Genomic DNA, 20117 nt, shown 5'->3' with positions numbered 1-20117 from the left:
GACGATTTTCATGGACCGGTTTTCAGTTTGTGTTATGCGTATAAGGGGGTGATGTTGTTTACTACCAGTGGTGTACTTAACCTTTCTCACAAAATACACTGATACTCATCCAGATACGTTCAACAAGCTGGCAGTTTCATTTTCCCATGACGTCATCACTAAATATAGTTATTATTGTGTTTTTTGTAATGGTAGACAAAGTGTTTGTGGTTTGGTAATAGAGCAGCAGCTATTGGGCAATGCTAAGAAAATGCAAAAAGCACACCCAAGATAGAGCAATACTTTTTAATACTTAATAGTTTTTTGTATTCACATGCAGGACTCACATGCACAACAGTGTGTCAGTGCTGTAAATGTTACGCTTTTCTGCTGGTGAGCACTTGTTATTACACAATGAACCATCTGAATACACCAACAATGGCAGTGAAGAAGAAGAAGGCCGCATTCAGGCTTATTCAGTTATCACTGTCGGGCCTTGCTGGACATGTAACCTCTAACGCATCTTAATTGTTGCAAACAAGCTAGACTCAAAACTGAATGTTGTTCCCGGTTAAGCATTAAATTTGAACAGGTTCAGTAGATTATTTCATTTTGATGTCATCCTGTAGAGATATTTCCTAAAACAGTTATACAGAATGTAAAAATATGTTTTGACAGTTTGTCATTACTTAAACCTCATATGTAAAAAACAATTTACTCAGTCTTGCTAAAGAAAAAGTAAAGTTCTGTATGCGTGCAACTGAAGAAACTTGTTTTGAGTCTGTGCTGAAATCATATTCAATCAGGTCATATGTATATAAGAAAAATGTCCTGCCCATAGTTTGAACTGTACATGAGGATTGATTTGATTCAGAAATCAGTTTAAGGGTCAGGATACGCTTCATGGTCATGAAGCATATGCATGTGCTGTTTTATACAGGATCTGTCTCTGACATGTGTAGTGTAGAGACATCCTGATTCATGTGTAGGTTGCGGGGAAATTTCGGCACATAATTGATTTGTCATTTTATTACAAAACTGATACAGCAGTGGTTTGTGTGTGGGTGAACAAGCAGGTAAACCCACAGTGTGTGTGTGTGTGTAAGTGAGTTCATTGTGGAAAGCGTAGTGACAGTTTCCGCACAGTTTTGGTGAAAGTGTCTGATTTCGGTTTGGTTGTCCTACTAGACTATAGATTGTACATTTTTATTACAATTGTAATAATTTTAAAGATTTTAATCCAATCTTGTCTATAAGTCTATGAATGATCAGGTTACCTACAGTTTAACTACATTATACATGTTTTAGGGTTTACATCATTTTATCTTGTTCAGTCCGTAGCTGGTTTCCTTTTTGTTTTTGAGTTTTTGATTTTCCTTTCCTCAAAATCTTCTTGCTGGGAACTTTGAGTACACATAACCAGATTAACGCAATCATGCTTTTGTTTCTTTTGTTCTCCTGCAGCAAATCTGATAGTTTATAAAAACTGGTTTGTACTAGTTCATAGACTGTTAGTCAGTGTGTTCGTTGTGTGTTTCTGTCAGAAGCTACAACGTCAGCATATACATATACAGTCCATACCTTTACCGTATAAACCTATGTGACTGTAAGACATCAATATTTCATCTCATACAACCCCTTAACCTACTCCAAGGAAAAGTGCTTGTTCAGCACTTTTAAGTAGCTGAGACATTTTAATTTTAACTGCATTTAATGACACTCTGACGTAACAGGCGATAAAGGACAGATTTAAGGCTGATGAAAGTGTAATGGGTCTAGGTGTTCCAACTCTAAGGTTAATCAGTGATGTTTCTATGAGTACAGCTTTCACTGACCTACATGCAAAACCACTCTAAGGGGCACAGAGGTTAAAAAAGGCTACGGTCTACAGCGACTGTGCACAATGAACCAAAGTGAGACTTCCTCTGCAGTTGGGGCGTCAATGTCTGGGAAATGTTTGTGGTTAAAAAAAAGAAAGGAGATAAAATATGCGTCATTTCTTGCGTATTTCCTGTCTAAAATTCAAGTGAATTGTTTTGCAGTAATTTTACTTTTTAAAATATCAAAACAAACATTAGATGACATGTGTTATAAAAAAGAAATGCTATTTTTCTCATATATACCATGCTTATACAACAAAACAACTGAGATATCAGTGAGGGTGGTTTCTGTCTGAGCAGCAGGGTTGGAAAAACCCCAGACTATTCTAATAGTTGTCAAACTACGTCTTTATTGATATATAAATTTATTGGCAATCATGACTTTATTGCATTACTTTATTGGACTTTGATGTCATCTTGTGATGTTGCACCCTTTGTTCTAAATTGTTTGGTATTGTCGTGTGGCTTATTTCGTGACACGTGATCGTCTCCTCCATTATGTGCATAATGCCTGTATGAATGTGCAGAAACATTATGGATGCACACTCACAGCACTTTTCATTTTGTATGTCGTTAGAAATTAATTGCAAATAATCACAGAAGCAACTGTTGTTGTTGATGATGAATTGAATTGAATTGAATTGAATTGAATTGAATTGCATTGCTATGTGCTGCCTGTGCTACAGTCTGCTAGAGTTCATTTCAAAGGTTGGCTCTTTTCCTACATTCTGGCTAACAGGTTCTGGTGGCCTGCCAAAACCAATACTTACTTAGCAGAGTGAACATTTTTTGCACTTTAGACCAGATTGTACTTTACTTAGCAGAATCCAAGGCCACCTCTGTGCTCCCTGTCAATTTTTGCTGTCACAGTACAGTCTTCCACAGACAGCCATAAAAGCTACACACGTCTTTCTACAAGTAAATGACCCAGTGGAAAAATGCTGCATCAGTTTACATTGTTAAGTGAGTTAGGTAATCTTCAATGTCACATAAGGCCAGATACATTAATGCAGCAGGAATAAAGTGCAGCATGAATATGTAAAGAGCGTACTTGTTTAGTCATTTCCCCAGTAAAGCAGTAATATGAAACTAGAACTACAGAATCATCCTCTTAAATATAAAAGTTTAATAAGCAGGGCAATTGTGTTTTTAATTTGTTTAAATATTGAAAACATACTATAGATTTAATATCAAAGTTTAAAGGTGTATTTCGTAGGATTATGTGGTCTGGAATTTGTGTGGGTCAGTGACCTACTGTAACGCTGACTCAGAGCTGAACAAACTTTGGAAATTTATTCTCCTTTGTGTGGGGGACACACATCCCCCGTATCACACTCGAGGTCAGAAGCCAGTGCTTCACTATCCTGCAGTTCATTCTGCTCCACTATCACTGCATACAGTTCACATACAGTAGCTGCAGTGATTGCACTCAGTTTAAACTCACAAAAGCTTATCAGAGGAAAAGTGTGTCATTATGTAGAGTAGAAAAAAACCAGCTGAGAATGTCCTCTTGCATTGTAAAAGTTCACTTTTGCATCATCCTTGCTTAAGTTCCAGTACTGCACAGTGCCTTTCCAAAAGTATGATGTGTCCATCCAGATGCATGCCTGCAAATCAATATGTTTTGCCAGAAAAGTGAAAAGACACACCTCAAAAAAAGAATGAAATATGCATGTTGAATCCAGCATCTAATAAAACTCTGTTTTGTTGGTATTCCTTTCAAACATATGTGAGACTGAAACTACTGGCAAATACTGGTCACCATCCGCTGTGAAGTTGCTTCAGGGGCACATCTATTCCCAGTAAATTCTTGCTGAACGAGGATTATTTTTCAGGCCACTGGAAGTTCCCAGCCTCTGAAAGCTGTTGTATAATTTCCTGTCTGGGAAAAATTATTATCCTAAATAACTCTAAAAATAATATTCCCTGAATTTTTTCTTTAAAATAGGATGTGTTGTTCATAAGACAATGCTATTGTTTACATTTATCTTAAATAAGTTTGTTGTTTGACTAAAATCTCCTATATAGAAGTTTTATGAAACAGTTTTATGCATTTCATTATTTTAGATATATACACAGAGGAGGTATATTTTTAATAACAGTTAAACAATTAGGAAGCAATTCTGAAATCTCTGCTCACTGCTAAGAACAGGGCCTACTTACCCAGAAACCAACTAAGATTATTACAAAGTGAACACAAGGAGAGATGCTGTTTCATAACTAAGCTCCACATTTTGGGTTTATCAATGGATTTGGTAAAGTACTGGCACCTATCTGAGAAGCAGTGGTGCTGGGAGCAGTAACACTGTTGTTTGAAAAGGTCAAGACGGATCTAAAATGTGTCTGCAATCAAATTAGCATAAACTAACAAATGGAGAGATGGCTTTAAAATATATGTTTAAAAGAATCATCACTTACTTGATAAAATAGATTCTTTGATTCAATGTCTGTAGATTCTATGTACTATAATATAGAGATAAGAGATAGAGATAACTCTTTATTGTCATTGCACAGTCATACATAGTACAATAGTACAATAAAATTGGAAAACTGTCCTACGTCGGCACTACATATAACACAACACGACACGATATGACACATCACAACGCAACACAAACAACACAACACAGTATATTAACTTAGTAATAAAAAAGAAGGGTAAGTGTATTTGAATTGCACTCTGTTATTATTGCACATTAATTGTTATTGCACCTTGTTATAAATACACCTTGTTATAAATGAAGGACCTGTACAGCGAGTGCTGTCATCTTCAGGGAGGGAAGAGGATGTCCAATGATCTTTTGGGCCATATTGATGACCCTCTGGAGTGCATTTCTGTGTGCTGTGGTGCAGCTGGAGAACCACACACCAATGCAATATGTCAGCACACTTTCAATGGAGCAGCGGTAGAAGACGGTCAGCAGCTCCTTCTTCAGGTCCATTTTTCTGAGGATTCTCAGAAAGTGGAGACGCTGTTGGGCCTTCTTTAAAACCGCAGAGATGTTAGAGCTCCATTGGAGGTCTGTGTCTATGTGCACACCCAGAAACTTGAAACTGGAGACCCTTTCCACACACTCCGCGTTGATGCTGACGGGCTGCAGCTCAGACTTCCTTCTTTTGAAGTCAACTACCAGTTCTTTTGTCTTGGTGGTATTGTGGTTCAGGTTGTTATCTACACACCAATCTGACAGCCACTGAACTTCAGCTCTGTACGCCGTCTCATCTCCCCCAGAGATGAGCCCCACCACGGTGGTATCATCTGCAAACTTGATGACTGAGTTGTCGTCTAACACAGTCATGTGTGTACAGGGTGTACAGTAGGGGACTCAGTACACAGCCTTGTGGAGAGACGGTGTTAAGGCTGAGGAAAGATGAGGCCCCACTCTAACTCTTTGTACACGGTCTGAGAGGAAGTCTCTGATCCAGCGGCAGGTGGTAGAAGGAAGTCCGATTTCCAGCAGTTTAACTGTTAGTCTGTCCGGGCGTATCGTATTGAAAGCAGAACTAAAGTCAACAAAGAGCAGCCTGGCGTAACGGCCCTGCACTTCCAGGTGAGAGATGGTGGCGTGGAGCGTTGTAGCAATGGCATCTTCAGTTGATCTGTTAGCTCTGTATGCAAACTGGAGCAGGTAGAGTGTGGGTGGCAGGCAGGACATGATGTGACGTCGGACCAGTTTCTCGAAGCACTTCATTATAACAGGTGTTAGAACAACTGGTCGGTAGTCATTGAGGCTGCTAATGTTAGTACGCTTTGGCAGTGGGACAATTGTGGCTGACTTTAGGCACGGCAGGATGCAGGACTGGGACAGTGAAGTGTTGAAGATCTTAGTGAAATATGATGTTGTATATTATAAAACTATTTCATGTTAGATGGTTTTCTTAGCCACAGCACAAAAACATGTTCAGACCATTTTTTTATGATTGACAAAAGTGCTGTTTTTTTACATGAAATACACAAAGTAACAATAATAGTCAAAGTCAAAGTAATTTATATAGCACTTTTCAAGACCCTCAAAGCGCTTTACAATTCCACTATTCATTCACACACTGGTGGAGGCAGCTACAGTTGTAGCCACAGCTGCCCTGGGGCAGACTGACAGAAGCGAGGCTGCCATATCACGCCATCGGCCCCTCTGGCCATCACCAGTAGGCGGTAGGTGAAGTGTCTTGCCCAAGGACACAACGACCGAGACTGTCCGAGGCGGGGCTCGAACCGGCAACCTTCCGATTACAAGATAAACTGCCAACTCTTGAGCCACAATTGCCCTGTAATGGCAATTATCTATTTTAAATATTTATTTCTTGGTACAAGGTTTGTTTGATTATGGTTGGATTCAGTCACAGTTTCAGTCAGTGACTATGCTACAACAGGACGTGTATTTCGACCAACACTTAAGTACTGATTTCTCGCTCAGTCATGGCTGAGAGTCACTTACACACCAACACAGTAGCTCCTTTGGATCTGTGTTTTTCAATTCCAGATCCAGTCTAATAACATATACTTAGGACAGGTCATAGGTCAGAGCTTGCTTTCTTACTCCTTGTTAGCATGAATATTTAGTCCCACGTGTAGGCCAGCCACATCACAGAGGAGAAGGTGAGGCAGAGCCAGAGGTCTGAGCTTATTAATCCCTTAAAGCCTGAAATTTGAAGTAATTGCCAGAAAGTTCTAGTCTTTTGCAAATGGAGAGTTTATTGAACCACCTGACAAATTTGTTTAAATATTAATTACATTTTAATTTCCATATACGAGTTTTAACTTGTATTGCATTTGCTGTATTTGTCTGACATTGTTTTAAAAATGTATTTAGGTTTATCAGGGGAGAGAAACTGATGATGTCGATGTCTCAAAAACTCACAAAAACTGTATCCTTCATTCCTAGGATACTATAGGAATTAAAGGGCTAATGAAAAATTGGTGATATGGTTTGTGAGATAAGGTTTAATCCCACACCCAACCGGATAAATCTTTTGGAGGGAATAGTGCTACACAATTTTATCTGATTTGTTTGCCTGCAGACAAAACTTGTTAAATATGAGCAGGACTGTGAAGGGAACAGTGTTGTGTTGTCAGTGAGCACTTTTATAGATAAATGCAACAAGGCTAAAATGCAGTTATGGCTTTAACATTCACATTGAGGGTTAGCTGACTTTCAACAAAAATGTGCAAAACATTTTCAAAAAGAGTGAGTGCCCTTCCTGCTACAGAGGCTTAGGGAATGTGGACGTAGCCCCGGTTTTCTGCAGCTTTTCAGTAAATAAGCCACATGGACAGCTTCCCAGGCTTTTGTTTTCTGAATTAATATGCTCAGCGCTCGCAGAGAACAACAAGACCACACTGAAAAGGATCACGCTTAAATCTAAGCATTACTGGAACCAGGGCTCGTAGCATTATGACCAAGGAGCAGTAAGGAAAATGCATAAGATGACATCTAGGATTTAGAGATTTTTTGCTAAACTTTGGAAGCTGAGTGTGCATGTAACATTCATGATTCTCAGAAGTTATATTCAAAGTAAAGATTGCCAGTATAACCGTAGGAGCCACAAATCAGGTCACTTCCTGTCACAAAACAACAAGGTCACTTAGGGAATTTAAATATTCCATAAAGAAACAGCTTTGCTTTTGTAGTTTATACAAATTCAGCACACATGAGATACAAATAAGTCCTCTGCAGTGGGACATCAGCATCTAATGAGCAACAATAGCAAAAGCAAAGCTGAATTAGCTCAGACAATTTAACAAATTCAGGCTAAAGCTGTACCTTACTGTGTACCATTATACACGGCTCATCGATGTATGAAGATATGTGCTAAGCTGCAAATATTCTGTTTAGAAGCTCAATGAGGGCATCTACTGGGGAGATAAGTGATTCACATGACAAAAAAAAAAAAACTTGCATCCATTCGGACGAGCAGCTGAGAAATCTGCAGCAAGGACGTGATGCCATCATGTCAATATGGAGCAAAATCTCCGAGGAATGTTTCCAGAACCTCGCTGAACCTCTGCCATGAAGAATTGAGGCTATTCTGAAGGCAAAAGGCGGTGCAACACGTTATTAAGTGCAACGAATAAAGTGGCCAGAGGATGTATACAGTATGTGTATTACATGCATGAGTAATTAGCATTTCCTCTGGCAGAGTCTCTTGTGTTCACGCTTAACAAAAATCATAGCTTTCTGCCTTACGTATCTTTGTCAGTGCCACTTTCATTTTATTATTGTCTCGAAAATTGTCATTTCACTCATCTCCTTCATTTCATTCCCGACACTATATGCATAGGAAAAAGTATAATGTCAAAGTATATCAACTATTGTGTCGTACAGTAAAGTCACACTCATATATGTGTTTTGCTCTCAGTCTGAGAGCGTTTAAACGTTTGTGAGGTTTTGTGAACCACGGCGCCACCTTCTGGCAGTCAGTTGTAGTCACCCATGGCAGATCACGTGGTGTGATCTGTCCGTGAGTAAACTGAGTAACTGTGTTTTAAATCTTTTTAAGAGTGATATTTTTTAGATCTGATCAAATGTAACTGCAGCCAAAATAACGGATGTTTAAGTGTGGAGTGAATCTGTTTCCTTTTGTATTCAAGTCAAAGCATTTGGTCTGTGCCAAGTGGAGTAACAGTATTGTCAGTAATGATGTTTGCAATATGTTTATGCTTTTTTACAGTTTTATAGTAATATGATAATTAATTTTTTGGGAGCTTCAGTAAAGTCAAGAAAAGTGCATAGTGTAAGCTCCTGTCAAACTTTGAAGATGCAAACTTCTCCAAAAACGAATTCTGTTACTTTATTGATTACTTGTTTTCAAAAGTAATTAGTTCCTTTATTGCTTAATTTATCGCTGTAGAAAACAGTTTTATTCCCATGCAGAGAGTACAGCGGGCGCTAATGTTTTTGTCACTTTTTATGGAATCAGACTCAAAGTAATGTCAGTACTTTCAAGCTTTAAACGCTGTTTGGTTGTACTCTCTCCTGCACTCCATATTATCCATTCTTGATGAGCCACTCTGACAAACAAAATCACGGTTTAGCGTGCTTACGGGAAAGTAACAGTAATCTAATGACTTTTTTTGTGATAGAAAACCCTTACTTTATGTGAAAAAAGTAATCGGATTACAGTAATGTGTTAGTTGTAACGCGTTAATGCCCATCTCTGGTAGTGAGCAATCCTTCGACCTCTGATACAAGACTGAGAACGTGTTTCTGCTTGTCTTCAAATACAGGGTGATTTCACTACTATCACTGTGTGGATCAGGGGCTGTTTGTGACCCAGCAATTTGAGTTTATTTTGTATTTTTGATTCCTTATGTTACATAGGAAATATGTTTAGTTCTTGTGTTGTTATTATTCATTAGGATTTAGTTGAGTTTCATTATAGTTTTGGTTTCATCTATAACTCTGTAATTTTAAGTCTTTTCTTGTCCTCCGCGTAGTCTGTCTTATCCTCAGTGTTTTACTTTCAGGTATGCCTGTGCGTTAGTCTATCCCCCGGTTTCATGTTCTAATTGTCAAGCTTGTGTTGTCATGTCTATGTGTCTCCATGTTTTCTGTTTTATTTTGAAGAGTCTAGTGTTTCCATGTTCAGTTTGTTTCATTTTATTCCCCCCTGTGGCGTCATGTTCATTTGTGTCAGCTGTGTCTCCCCAGGTGTTCACACTTCACACACTAATTACCCTTCTGTGTATTTAAGTCCTCTGTCTTCCTCTGTTCAGTGTCAGGTCATGACAGTGTGACTGGCTTTACTCTTTCATGCATATTTGAAAAAGATTCAGAGATTGTCTTGGCTCACTGCCTATATGTCTGGGTGTTGCCTGGTGGATGAGACAGTTGTCTCTTTGTGCCTTTGGGTCAGGAATGGGTTCTGACTGTCATCTGTGTTATTCAAGAATCTCCTCAGTCTCATTGACACACCTCCTGTAGAGGAAACAGAGTCTGGAAATGATCCCTCGTTACTGCAGATGAGGCCACTGAGGAAATTAAACAACCTTGGTGGCAGTGCCTGAGGGTTGGATGAGATTTGCCCTGAATTCCTTAAGCAGGAATTACACTTGCCACATTAATGTTATTGCTAACACAGACAGCATGCTAACATTAAACTAGCCAAGAACCCAGAGTGATGTTAAAGCTGAGTGAATGCTGACCCCAACCCAGCAGCCAGACCCTGAACTTCAAAAGATAATAAACAGATGAACAGTCAGGCTGCTGCCTCTGATTTGACCTGTTCATGTCCCTAAAGCAGAATCACTGTGGGGATCGCTTTGTTTCTTTGTGCTGGTTTTCATCTTTGCTTTCTGTTTTCAGCTTTTTGTTTATACTTAAGTACTAAGAGAAAATCATATGTGTGTCCTCATAAGGATAGGGATTTGGATTGATGTGTGAGACTGCAGCCTACAGGTTTATATTGTTTACTGGTAAAAATGGGACAATGCGTTTCAGGTCATTTTACAGAGAAACGTGAAAGTACTGTAATAAGTAGTAGTTTATCCTTGGAGTAAATGAGTAGCATCCTGCATTACTTTTAAGAAAAGAGCCCTGTATAGGACTAGCAAAAGGCATTTCGTGATTAACAACCTGCCACTGTGTGACAGCCATGAGCTCCTATTTGTATTACAAACAGGACGGTCATTCTTGTTTATATGATCTTAAATATTAGTTTGTGGCTTGCACAAAACATGACATTTCTATTTTGAGGCCATACCTACGTTTTTGAAACTGTAAAATTGTCATATTTGTTAGTGATTTGTTTGCATACACACTATACATACAATACTGTTGCATTCTTGCAGGTTATTGTTAATAAATTAAAATATATTTAGGGAGAATATGGGGAATGGACAGACCAAAGAAACTTGTAGTTCAAACAGAGTCAAAATGAAAAAGCGCTTTCTTCCTCTTCTGTAACGTATGCGTCACAGCTCTGCTCCACTACCATAACAGTTGGGCCGACGTGGTCGGTCGCATCTATGGCACCCCACAAGAGCTGGAACTGTTTGATGGGGAGGCCGTTGATCAGGTCAGAGACATTTGATGCTAAAATATTAGCTTCACGTTATAACCATGTGAAATGTTCTTTAATCATTTAACCTACTTTAATGTGATATTTATTTACAGATTTTTATTTTTTTGTGGGGTATAGTTTTTAACTTAATTACTTTGTATTCTACTCTACTTGCATCATCATCATCTATATCATTAATCTGTTTTAAATTTGTTATTTGCCTACATTTTAGATCTCTGGAAAATTGATAACAACTACATCTATCAGGTGATATTTGGGACCTCCAGAGGGCGCTCTCTGATCGTCAGCCAGCCCACTCAGGTCTGGTACATTTACTGGTTACACTTCCTCTTTGTTGACATGTGCAATGCTAATGTTCATCATCATGTGCTGACCTTTGGTCCTGCAGTGCAGGGCTCCTTTAACTTCTACCCGCCCCACCCTGATGCAGAGCTCAGACTGCTGAGCAGACGACTCAGTGGTAATGGGATTACGATCCCTGGGAGCTCACTGGGGAGTGTTGTTCATTTATTAAGGCAGCAATACAGATGAAGTTATTAATGAAAGACAGAAACACTGATTAATCTTTTTGTGATTTGTTGCTATATAAATAAAACTGAACTGATTAAACATCGAACAAAAAATCTCTTAAGAAAATAGCAAAGTGGGTGCACTGTATTACACTTTTTTCTTTTTTTTGGAAATTGGGTCTGCAGTTTACTGTTTTCCTGTGAACAAACAGACCAGTCATTATGTAAGATGAGTTTAGTTTGTTTCCAAGTTTAAATATATAATATGTGCTAATGACAGGTGGGGGTTTTTGGTATTAAATGAAAAGACATCAGTGAAAAAAAAATTGCACGTTTGCAGCAGTGAAGAAGCTGTGACATTTTGCACTTTTAATCAAAATCACACAAAGCTTATACAAATGATTTTACTATTTTTATTTATGCTTTATGGTTGAAGGATAAAGTTGTATAATGTTCAGTGTTTTGTGAGCAGCACGTTTTTGACTTGATCTTTTTGGAAATTGGTGGCAATCAAGAGAAAAATCAATACACAAAATAAAAAGCATTTTGGATATTAGAACAAACGCACATTGTACACATGTGTACACATGGTTTTTATGTTACGTCCTTCACTGCTTTATCTTCTCAAACTGCTTGTATGTAAACCACTGGTTGCACGGCTGCATCACACAAACAAGGTTAAACATGCTGAAAACAAGTGGCTGCTCCGTCACAGCAGGTTTTTCATTTTTCTACTGAACTTTACTTCGTTAGAATTTGGTCACAGAAGTCACAAACGTTTGTGTTGACAGAGAAAAAGAAGGATGTTGCAATAAGATGAGAGGCAATGACGCTACTGCTCTTCTTCTGTGGTTTTCCATGTACGGTAGCTCAGATAACTGCTTCCTGCATAACAAAGTGTGGTCAGAAATGCAAAGAACTGAGAGGTGAACAAGGAGATGAGAAAAAAAGGGGGAAACAAAACAGACACAAAAATAGGCTGAAGTTAGATTTGGACATAATATTTGTATTTATGTATATATATATATACATTTTTATTTCATATATATACATTTTTTCACTTCCATTTACAGCACCCAGAAACAGTCTACAGTACAACCCATTATGTTGTACATTTAAGTTCCCACATACATATAAACTTAAAATCTTTCCATTTTAGGAATATAAAGTTCTGGTGGAGAAATACTAAGAAAATTTCAGGTCAAGCTTTCTTATCAGTTTCAGTGCTGAGCACCAAGTTACGTACAGATTAAAATTGGAGTTATGCTACAGTCACACTGGGGAAAACAGCGGTTGTGTGTAATGAACTTGTAATTTTGGTGCCTTTGAAATGGTTGCTGGGACGACTCGGCTCAGGCATGCGACCACTTACAATCAGTTGCCATCTTTAAAGCGACTTAATAATGCATTGTACTGTATCATATCTGACTTTTTACACACGTTTTATTCTATTTTTTACTTATTTTGTCATATTTTATTAATTTAATTTACTTTATTTAAGTTATGCTTACTGATCTAGCTCTAACATTTGAGATATAAAAGTATATTTTGTCTTATCAAAACAAAACAAGACTTCAGACCAATAATCTCCATGGTAGCTCAGTCGCTGTGTTTGTAGAAATGCTGCATTTATAGCTTTCTGCTATTCTTTCTTTCTTTTTTGTCTTTAAAAAATAGTAGGTGCTCTTACCGCTGATGCTGCCCAGCAGTTATAGTTGTGTCGCCCCCTGACGTCCTGGTTGACGGAGAGAGCATCTACTACTGCTGTCACAAGATATAGTGCAGTAGCAATGCAATTAATGCACAGTGACTGATAGAGACAAAGACAGAGAATTACAGGTTTTAAAAACTATTTGCAAAATCCTGGAAAAATAGTTTTTAACAAAAAGAGTAAAGCAGCTTGTTTGTGCAGTATTTGCATGTGTCTGTGAGTTACCAGTGTGGTCCAGGGGACCTGTGGTATCCTGTTGTGGACTCCAGTGAGGTAAATTATAAACAGGCTAACTGTTAGAATCCAGAACAAGATGGAAAGAAACATCACCCAGCAGAGAGCAGGCAGATGAAAATAGTCTGTACCCCCAACCAGAATCCACACTAACATGCCACATATCTAGAAGAGAGGGGAGGAGAGCAGACAGAGTCAATACTGGCTGAAGCTCTAATCTCTCTGTATCTTTTGAATTCATGTATGATATAGATATGTCTCCAGAAATTGCATGTGGTTGGACTGATAATTCGTTGGCCAAAGATGACGTTTGTAGTTTTGTCTCGTTACAGCACACAGTGGATTGAAGATGTGTAGACTTTCAGCTTTTTTAAAGTCAAAAATGATTAAACCGCATAACTCTAACTGTATTTCATGTCACTTTAATCGCTTTAATTCTCCATCTCAGTGAGTGGGTGAGTGCTGTGGTTGTGAGTGACTAAATCTCCTTCCTCCCAACACTATTCCAATCCCCACCCTTCCCCTCCACGACAAAAGATTCTTGCTGGATGTTTCATATCACAGGAAGAAACTGTTTTCTGGTGTGAAGCATGACTGTGAGCTGTTTTGGTTTCCTTTGAAATCAAATCATTTAGTGCTCGGGAACTTAACAAAATAACCTGTTGTGTTACTGAAATGGTTCAGTGCACCTGCTGCACTCAGCCAAAGGTTAGGATTTGAAGTTAAAGAGGAGTTCCTATGGTTTAATTTTCAAGTTTTATCTGCAAGCATTAGATCTAAAATTGCAACTAATATGCCAATCTGTATGGTCACGGAACAGTTTCTTAAATCTGCAAACATAAACCCAACCAGAAAGTTGTTAGGTTTTTCTTAACAACCTAACTGCAATGGTTTGAAATCAGATTATTTTAGCTCTGGCGTGCCCAGCCTCTGAATGGCAGACAGCCAGACTGTATTTAGAGTAAGGCTATCCTGACTTTTTCCTTCAGCTGATTTAGAAAGGAAGAGGGACAAAGAGGGAGAAAAAGGAGGAAGAGTTGATTTGCTTGGAGTTTTTTGGTCAACTTCCGATTTTCATAGAAACATAAAACATTCAAGGGAAATATAACTTTTCTTTAAAATGTGTAAATAGAAAAACTTCTAGAAAAACAATCATTATTAAAGCATAATTCAAGACCTGTCTGTATATTTCGAGTCTTAAAACAACCACTTATTAAGCTGTCTCTTCTCTAGCTGCCTGTGTGTTTCACAGCTATTAATGTAAACTTTTACCATAACTGTAAGTTGCTTTATATTTCTATTGATGTCTATTGTTAACATCCAAATTACCGCCCTTCCTGACAAGGATTCCTGAATGAATAATCACTTGCTTCTGGTCATTAGCTTGATTTTAGCAGTGCTGATAATGTACAAGGATAAAGGATCATAAACTCAAAAGTCACACTTACTATCTCAGCCTGGAGGAGAATTCCTTTGAGAGTTGTAGTGAAATGCTGGTCAAAAGCCAAGGTGGAGGTTGAGGTGTTGTAATCTGGTAGTGAGGGACTCCTGCGCACCGACACGGCAACAGGTCTCTCCATGATGCACTCACGCCGAGAGCCTGTCTGCTTTCACTGAGACTGCGACTGTAGCAGAGGAAGTTTTGTTCCTTTCCCGGAATCCAGCAAGGACACCCATCTATGAAACAATACTATAAACAAACACGCCATTGTCTCTTCTCATCTGATTGACTCAAGAAAGACTTTTTTTCTCTGTGTTAGGGTTTTTTAAAAGTTTACACCAGTGCTGAGTAAGATTCTTTTTTATGGTTTTAATTGTCGTTATATTGTCGTGTCCAGTAAAAAAAAAGAAGTGGTGTAGATTGGAAGGAAATAAATAACTTATAGTTTAAGGTGAGTAGAGTAAAACTGTGCGAAATGTGTTTCAGGACATATTGATTATAACTGCTTTGTGTTGATGATACTATATGATAAATGGCCTGTATTTGTATAGCGCTTTACTCAGTCCCTATGGACCCCAAAGTGCTTACACCACAGTCAGTCATCCACCCATTCACACACACATTCACACACTGGTGATGGCAAGCTACATTGTAGCCATAGCTGCCCTGGGGCGCACTGACAGAGGCGAGGCTGCCGGACACTGACGCCACTGGGCCCTCTGACCACCACCAGTAGGCAACGGGTGAAGTGTCTTGCCCAAGGACACAACGACCGAGACTGTCGGAGCCAGGGCTTGAACTGGTGATGGGTTATGATGGGTTGCTGGGCTGATGGTTGGGGGTTGCAGGGGGTGAAAGAGGGGGCACTGACAAGTCTTGTCAGTAGGACCTAAAGCGAACCGGAAGACCACTTTAATGGCTAAAATTTGACGTGAGGGAGGTTGATTACTGGTTTACCCAGGAAGGCTCCTTGGATGATGGCCACTAGTCTGTTTTACGCCTGCGAACAGAGTCACGGGGGGTGGGCAGGCAGATGAGTTAATGTGATGAGTTCTCCAATGAAGGACTCCAGAGAGAGAGAGAAAAAAGTTAATGTGTTGCACAGAGAGATGCGGAAACATGTAAGAAGGCAGTACAGGCAAGGAAGGTGAGAGATTATTTTCAAACTTAAGGCCTGCTGAGCAAGTAAAATTTTATAAACTAGAAACTAGAACTTTACTCGTAAAGTTCTAGTTCATTATTAGAGTTCTTAAATCAGATATTGGACCTAAACATGATGTATTTCTGATGTTTTTGTAAAACTAAGTAAACAAGCACTTTAGTACACGATGGTTCAGGCTGAACTGGTTGGTCTGCAGCATTGTGATGAAGTTTACAGTGATGCACAATGCTGAACTCGCAGGACAGCTGTGATGTTCATGGTTAATGTTAGGCTACAAACTTAGCAAATTAAATTGAAAGTGATGATGCTGATGCAGATTCACTCGCTGATTTCTGCCTTTTATGCTCTATCCTGTCTAGAGTTGGGAAATTAGTCACATAGTTTGTGTAACATCTGATATCTTGTTGAATTCAGGTCACTCAATCCACAAAAAACAGGAAGCTTCCGAGCAGTCGCAGCACAGATCAGAGTCTGTACACGATGAAAAACCTACTGGAGCTCACTGAACACGTTATGTGACTTATTTCTATATAATTCTTTTCCCCTGTTGCACTTCAACTTGGGGTTCCCCCACATGCCTTATCCCACTTTAATCCCCAGACATCAGACATGTTAATGTATATATTAAGTTGTGATACATTATGTCACAAATCAAGTTTTGCTTGAACTGATCAACCACAAGTAAATATTCTTTTTTTTTGTTTCATAAATATTCAATATTCATCAAACGAAAATAACAACAAGGATTAGCTCAATGGTTAAAATGTTTGTTAGTTCACTAGACAACTTGGAGTATCTTAGAAAAACCGAAAAAGAACTACAATTCTACAAGTGGCAAATTCCTTGTGGTCTCATGAAGTATGTAAAGTGCATAGTAAGCACAATAATATACTACAAAACCTATCAGAGAGTAACTTCCTGTAAATGAATTAATGAAAAAAAGACTTTCCTGTGTCTTCTGCACATAGAGCACAGTAGAGCACAAACACTGAAATGTGCAAGCAATAAGTACACGAGTGAGCAGAAGGTGCTTTTAAACAGGAAATCTTGAAGCTGTATTGATTAAAGTCTTATCTTTCAGAAAGAAGAAAGGTTTAGGATCTAATTAGACCTGTTTTATTCTACACTGAGTGTGGGCCTGCTGCAGTGCAGTAAAACAAGTGAGTGAACGGCTTTGACCATAGGGGGGCAGTAGTTATGCATAGACAGGCAGAAAACCTTGCCTCGGAGGAAATAGCAGAGCGCGGAGACAAAAGGCACAAGGTGGAGCTCCAACAAGGCTCACTGGGCTGGTTAATTGTCTGCATGTTGAGTGTGTAGCTTTCTTGTTCAACACATATTTGTTTTTGTTGTTGTTGTTGTCATTATTGTGTCGTATGGTCAAGGTAACACTATTTGGTTAAATGAATGCTTTCTCCCCACAGAAGCATGCACCCCTTAGGCATGCTTGCGTTTTAGAAAGAGAGCAAATAAAGTTTCTAACCAGCGTCATTAAATGGAAATGTTACCAACAGTTCTATACTCTACTTTGTCCAAATAAAACAAGAGTACGTAAGCCTTATGTTTGTCTTTGGCTCCTGCAGCTGTTCCCTCCAGAATGGAATCTGTGATTGGAGAGAAGTGACTGGAATAACCAGGTGGCTTCAAATGAAGCCAAAATTAATAACAAGTCAACAAGATTCTTGGGAAACAGAATAAAAGAGGGAGAGGAGGATGAGGTTCATTGGGTTGGCTCCCAAGCTCTCTCTCCCCAACATCCGATGCAAACAGATCGACCAATAACCTTCACATTAAGATGCTTTGTGGTGCTCTGCTGCAGTCAATATCTAGGACCGTGCATTATCTGACTGGATATTTTCAAGCTTTATCTTATGCTAGTTGATAGACTAATTCTGCTCTGCTGGGCACATTCTGCTCCGAAAAGCAATATATCCACTGCAGCAATCTATACTCTGCATTACTCTCTCTGTCTATCTACATTTACTGAAGCAACCGGGCAGCTTTTCTTTCCTTCCTTGAGCTAGTCACTGACTACATGTAGCCAGTACAACAATAAAACTAACAGTGAGTGGAGGCTTTTTCTGTGTGTACTGTAGGATTGACAGATGTGGGCACAAAAGCACATTAGTATTTGTTTGAGGACAATGGATTTTCTATGTGAGCTGTCTAAAAGCTAATTATCACAATAGCTTTGGGGTCACTTCACTTTCAGTTTGTTAATTAAAAATGGAAATACAATCAGAATGTCATTTACTAATGTCAAGTTATGCTCTCAATTATTTCTTGAATATTGTTGTGCACATGAGTAAAAACTTACACAAACGGTTTTATTTTAGTGCATCATCAGTATAGTTCTGTGAGTTTATCCCCATTTCATAGCACACACGTGAATGTAGTCGTGAAACCACAGAGCCACTGTTTTCTTATATACAGCACGCAGAAAGCAAGCTTTGTAGCTAAGGTGTGCATTGCAAAATGTGCTGTCAGCACAGCGTCTGCACTGAATGTCTGAATAATGGAAGCTACTGTCAATGTGCTCACATTAGAGTGGACACTGTCCTCAGCCACACATATGGGGAAACCATGACTGGTGACATGACCAGCTGTTGTTGCTCTAAAGGTATTTGTGGTAGTTATCCGACTTCCATTTGCTGCTTTAACTCTTTTACCCTTCACCTAATACTCTGCATCCCAAACCCCCATTTGTCCCCCTACTAGCATTTGTAACAACACATTGTCACAATACACTGCTTGTAATGTACTGACCAGCATGAATGGGATTTTCTTTGCCTGGATGAATTTTAATTTTCATGTTTTGTGAGTAGGAATTTGGCAAAATTATCAAATCATTATTATCTTCTACATATTGCCTTGTAATACCAGAAAAGCTAGCACACATGCACTGGATGTAATCAATAAATATATGACATAGTTAGTCAGCATTATAGTAATTTCTTTTTATCAGCTGTTTCTCTGATGTGATTAGTCAGTTTGAAAGTTGTTCAGTTAAATTTGTTAAAGCTTCTCCTTTAGCTGCCTGAAACACCACAAGGCTACAGGTGATTATTGATTACTTCCCTCCTTTTAGGAGGTTTCTGATCACCTTAGACTTGGATATTATCTCGTTTAATTAATGGCAGTGTTAGCTGTGGAGACAGAATTAAGTCTATCCATGTTATTATCAGATTTTGTGTTGTTAAGCTTAAGTACTCAAAAAACACCCAATACGACTGCAATAATTAATGGAAGTAAAGCGGCATAAATAATTTGTTTTAAAGGACTTGTTGAAGGAAAATATTAATTTGCTACTATATCTGGGCAGAAACTTTGCAACTGCTCTTGCATTTCAACCCCCTCGAGCAATTTAATTAATCTGAATGAAATTCAGGTGAAGACTGACCCACAACCAGCTTACCTGCATCCAAAACATCCAGTCTGAAAAGCAATCATAATCTTAGAGTGGTTTAATTGAAAATGAGAAAATAAAACAAACAGAATTAGTTTTCCACTGACTCCAGAGGGAATTATGCAACAGACTAAAAATGTGCAGAGTTGTACCTTTTGTTGCTGGGCTTGTATTTTTGCTCTGCATTCTTTTTTGAGAGTGTGGAAGGGGGAAAAAAAGAGAAAGAGAGAAAAGAGAGCAATGTATCATATCTCTGCTGGAGATGTTAGAGCTTTTATTTGGTTTTTCTCTCCTGCCCTTACTTCCTTGCAGTGCCGTCTCCATTCTCATCATTGTCTCCATTGCTTCTCCATATTTACTCATCTCCGTGCCTCTAATTCTCCCCAGCTCTGTCGTCCTCGTGGTGGTGTGTGTTTAGATTCTGCCGCTGTGACACAAAGCCGCGCCACTGTTGCACACACGCTGCACCATTTACTGAAACTCTACATCCTGAGATGTGAATAACCTGAACTCCGCCTGAACCTCCACAACCCCTCTGTAAACAGACACACACATGCACAGAAACACGCACACTCACACACGTGCACTAATAATTGTGTGCTAGCCCAGATGCTGCGCTGTAATTGGCCACTGTGGCTTCCCGCTGTGGGAAAGATATTTTTAACACACACTTAAAGACACACACACACTAATCCTTGCCTCTGCAACATCTGCCACATCCTCCAACACATGTTATGGTGAAATGCATGCACACATTCATACACACATATATGC

At 38.9% G+C, this 20117-nt stretch overlaps 1 protein-coding gene and 1 pseudogene across 8 annotated transcripts; one reads left to right on the top strand and one right to left on the bottom strand.

Moving 5' to 3' along the window:
• The first annotated feature begins 9004 nt into the window (after positions 1-9004).
• Positions 9005-11394, top strand: LOC147318657 (zymogen granule membrane protein 16-like; annotated as a pseudogene).
• Positions 11395-11736: 342 nt separating this feature from the next.
• On the bottom strand, positions 11737-19901 carry cmtm8b (CKLF-like MARVEL transmembrane domain containing 8b). Of its 8 annotated transcripts, none has more exons than XM_086310720.1 (7): positions 19646-19901; positions 19496-19530; positions 19353-19372; positions 14783-15024; positions 13326-13499; positions 13080-13199; positions 11737-12274 (listed from the first exon to the last, which is right to left on the bottom strand). In XM_086310720.1, the coding sequence occupies exons 4-7, from the start codon at positions 14912-14914 to the stop codon at positions 12260-12262; spliced, it is 441 nt and encodes a 146-aa protein (XP_086166846.1). In that variant the 5' UTR covers positions 14915-15024; positions 19353-19372; positions 19496-19530; positions 19646-19901; the 3' UTR covers positions 11737-12259. The 8 variants fall into 8 exon arrangements, with proteins under 8 accessions (XP_086166846.1, XP_086166842.1, XP_086166845.1 ...); XM_086310716.1 differs by having other exon boundaries at positions 11737-12308; positions 19353-19390; positions 19646-19899; XM_086310719.1 differs by having other exon boundaries at positions 11737-12308; positions 14783-15011; positions 19353-19390; positions 19646-19899.
• Positions 19902-20117: the final 216 nt, after the last annotated feature.

Source organism: Aulonocara sp. 'chitande type north' Nkhata Bay, linkage group LG11 (assembly GCF_057382095.1).
Source record: "Aulonocara sp. 'chitande type north' Nkhata Bay isolate Kocher_YH1m ecotype deep benthic linkage group LG11, A_spYH_male_GT1.1, whole genome shotgun sequence".
In the NCBI taxonomy this organism is placed as follows: Eukaryota; Metazoa; Chordata; class Actinopteri; order Cichliformes; family Cichlidae; genus Aulonocara; species Aulonocara sp. 'chitande type north' Nkhata Bay.
The sequence above is the reverse complement of the archived record's forward strand: the minus strand, read 5'-3'. Positions and strand labels throughout refer to the sequence as shown.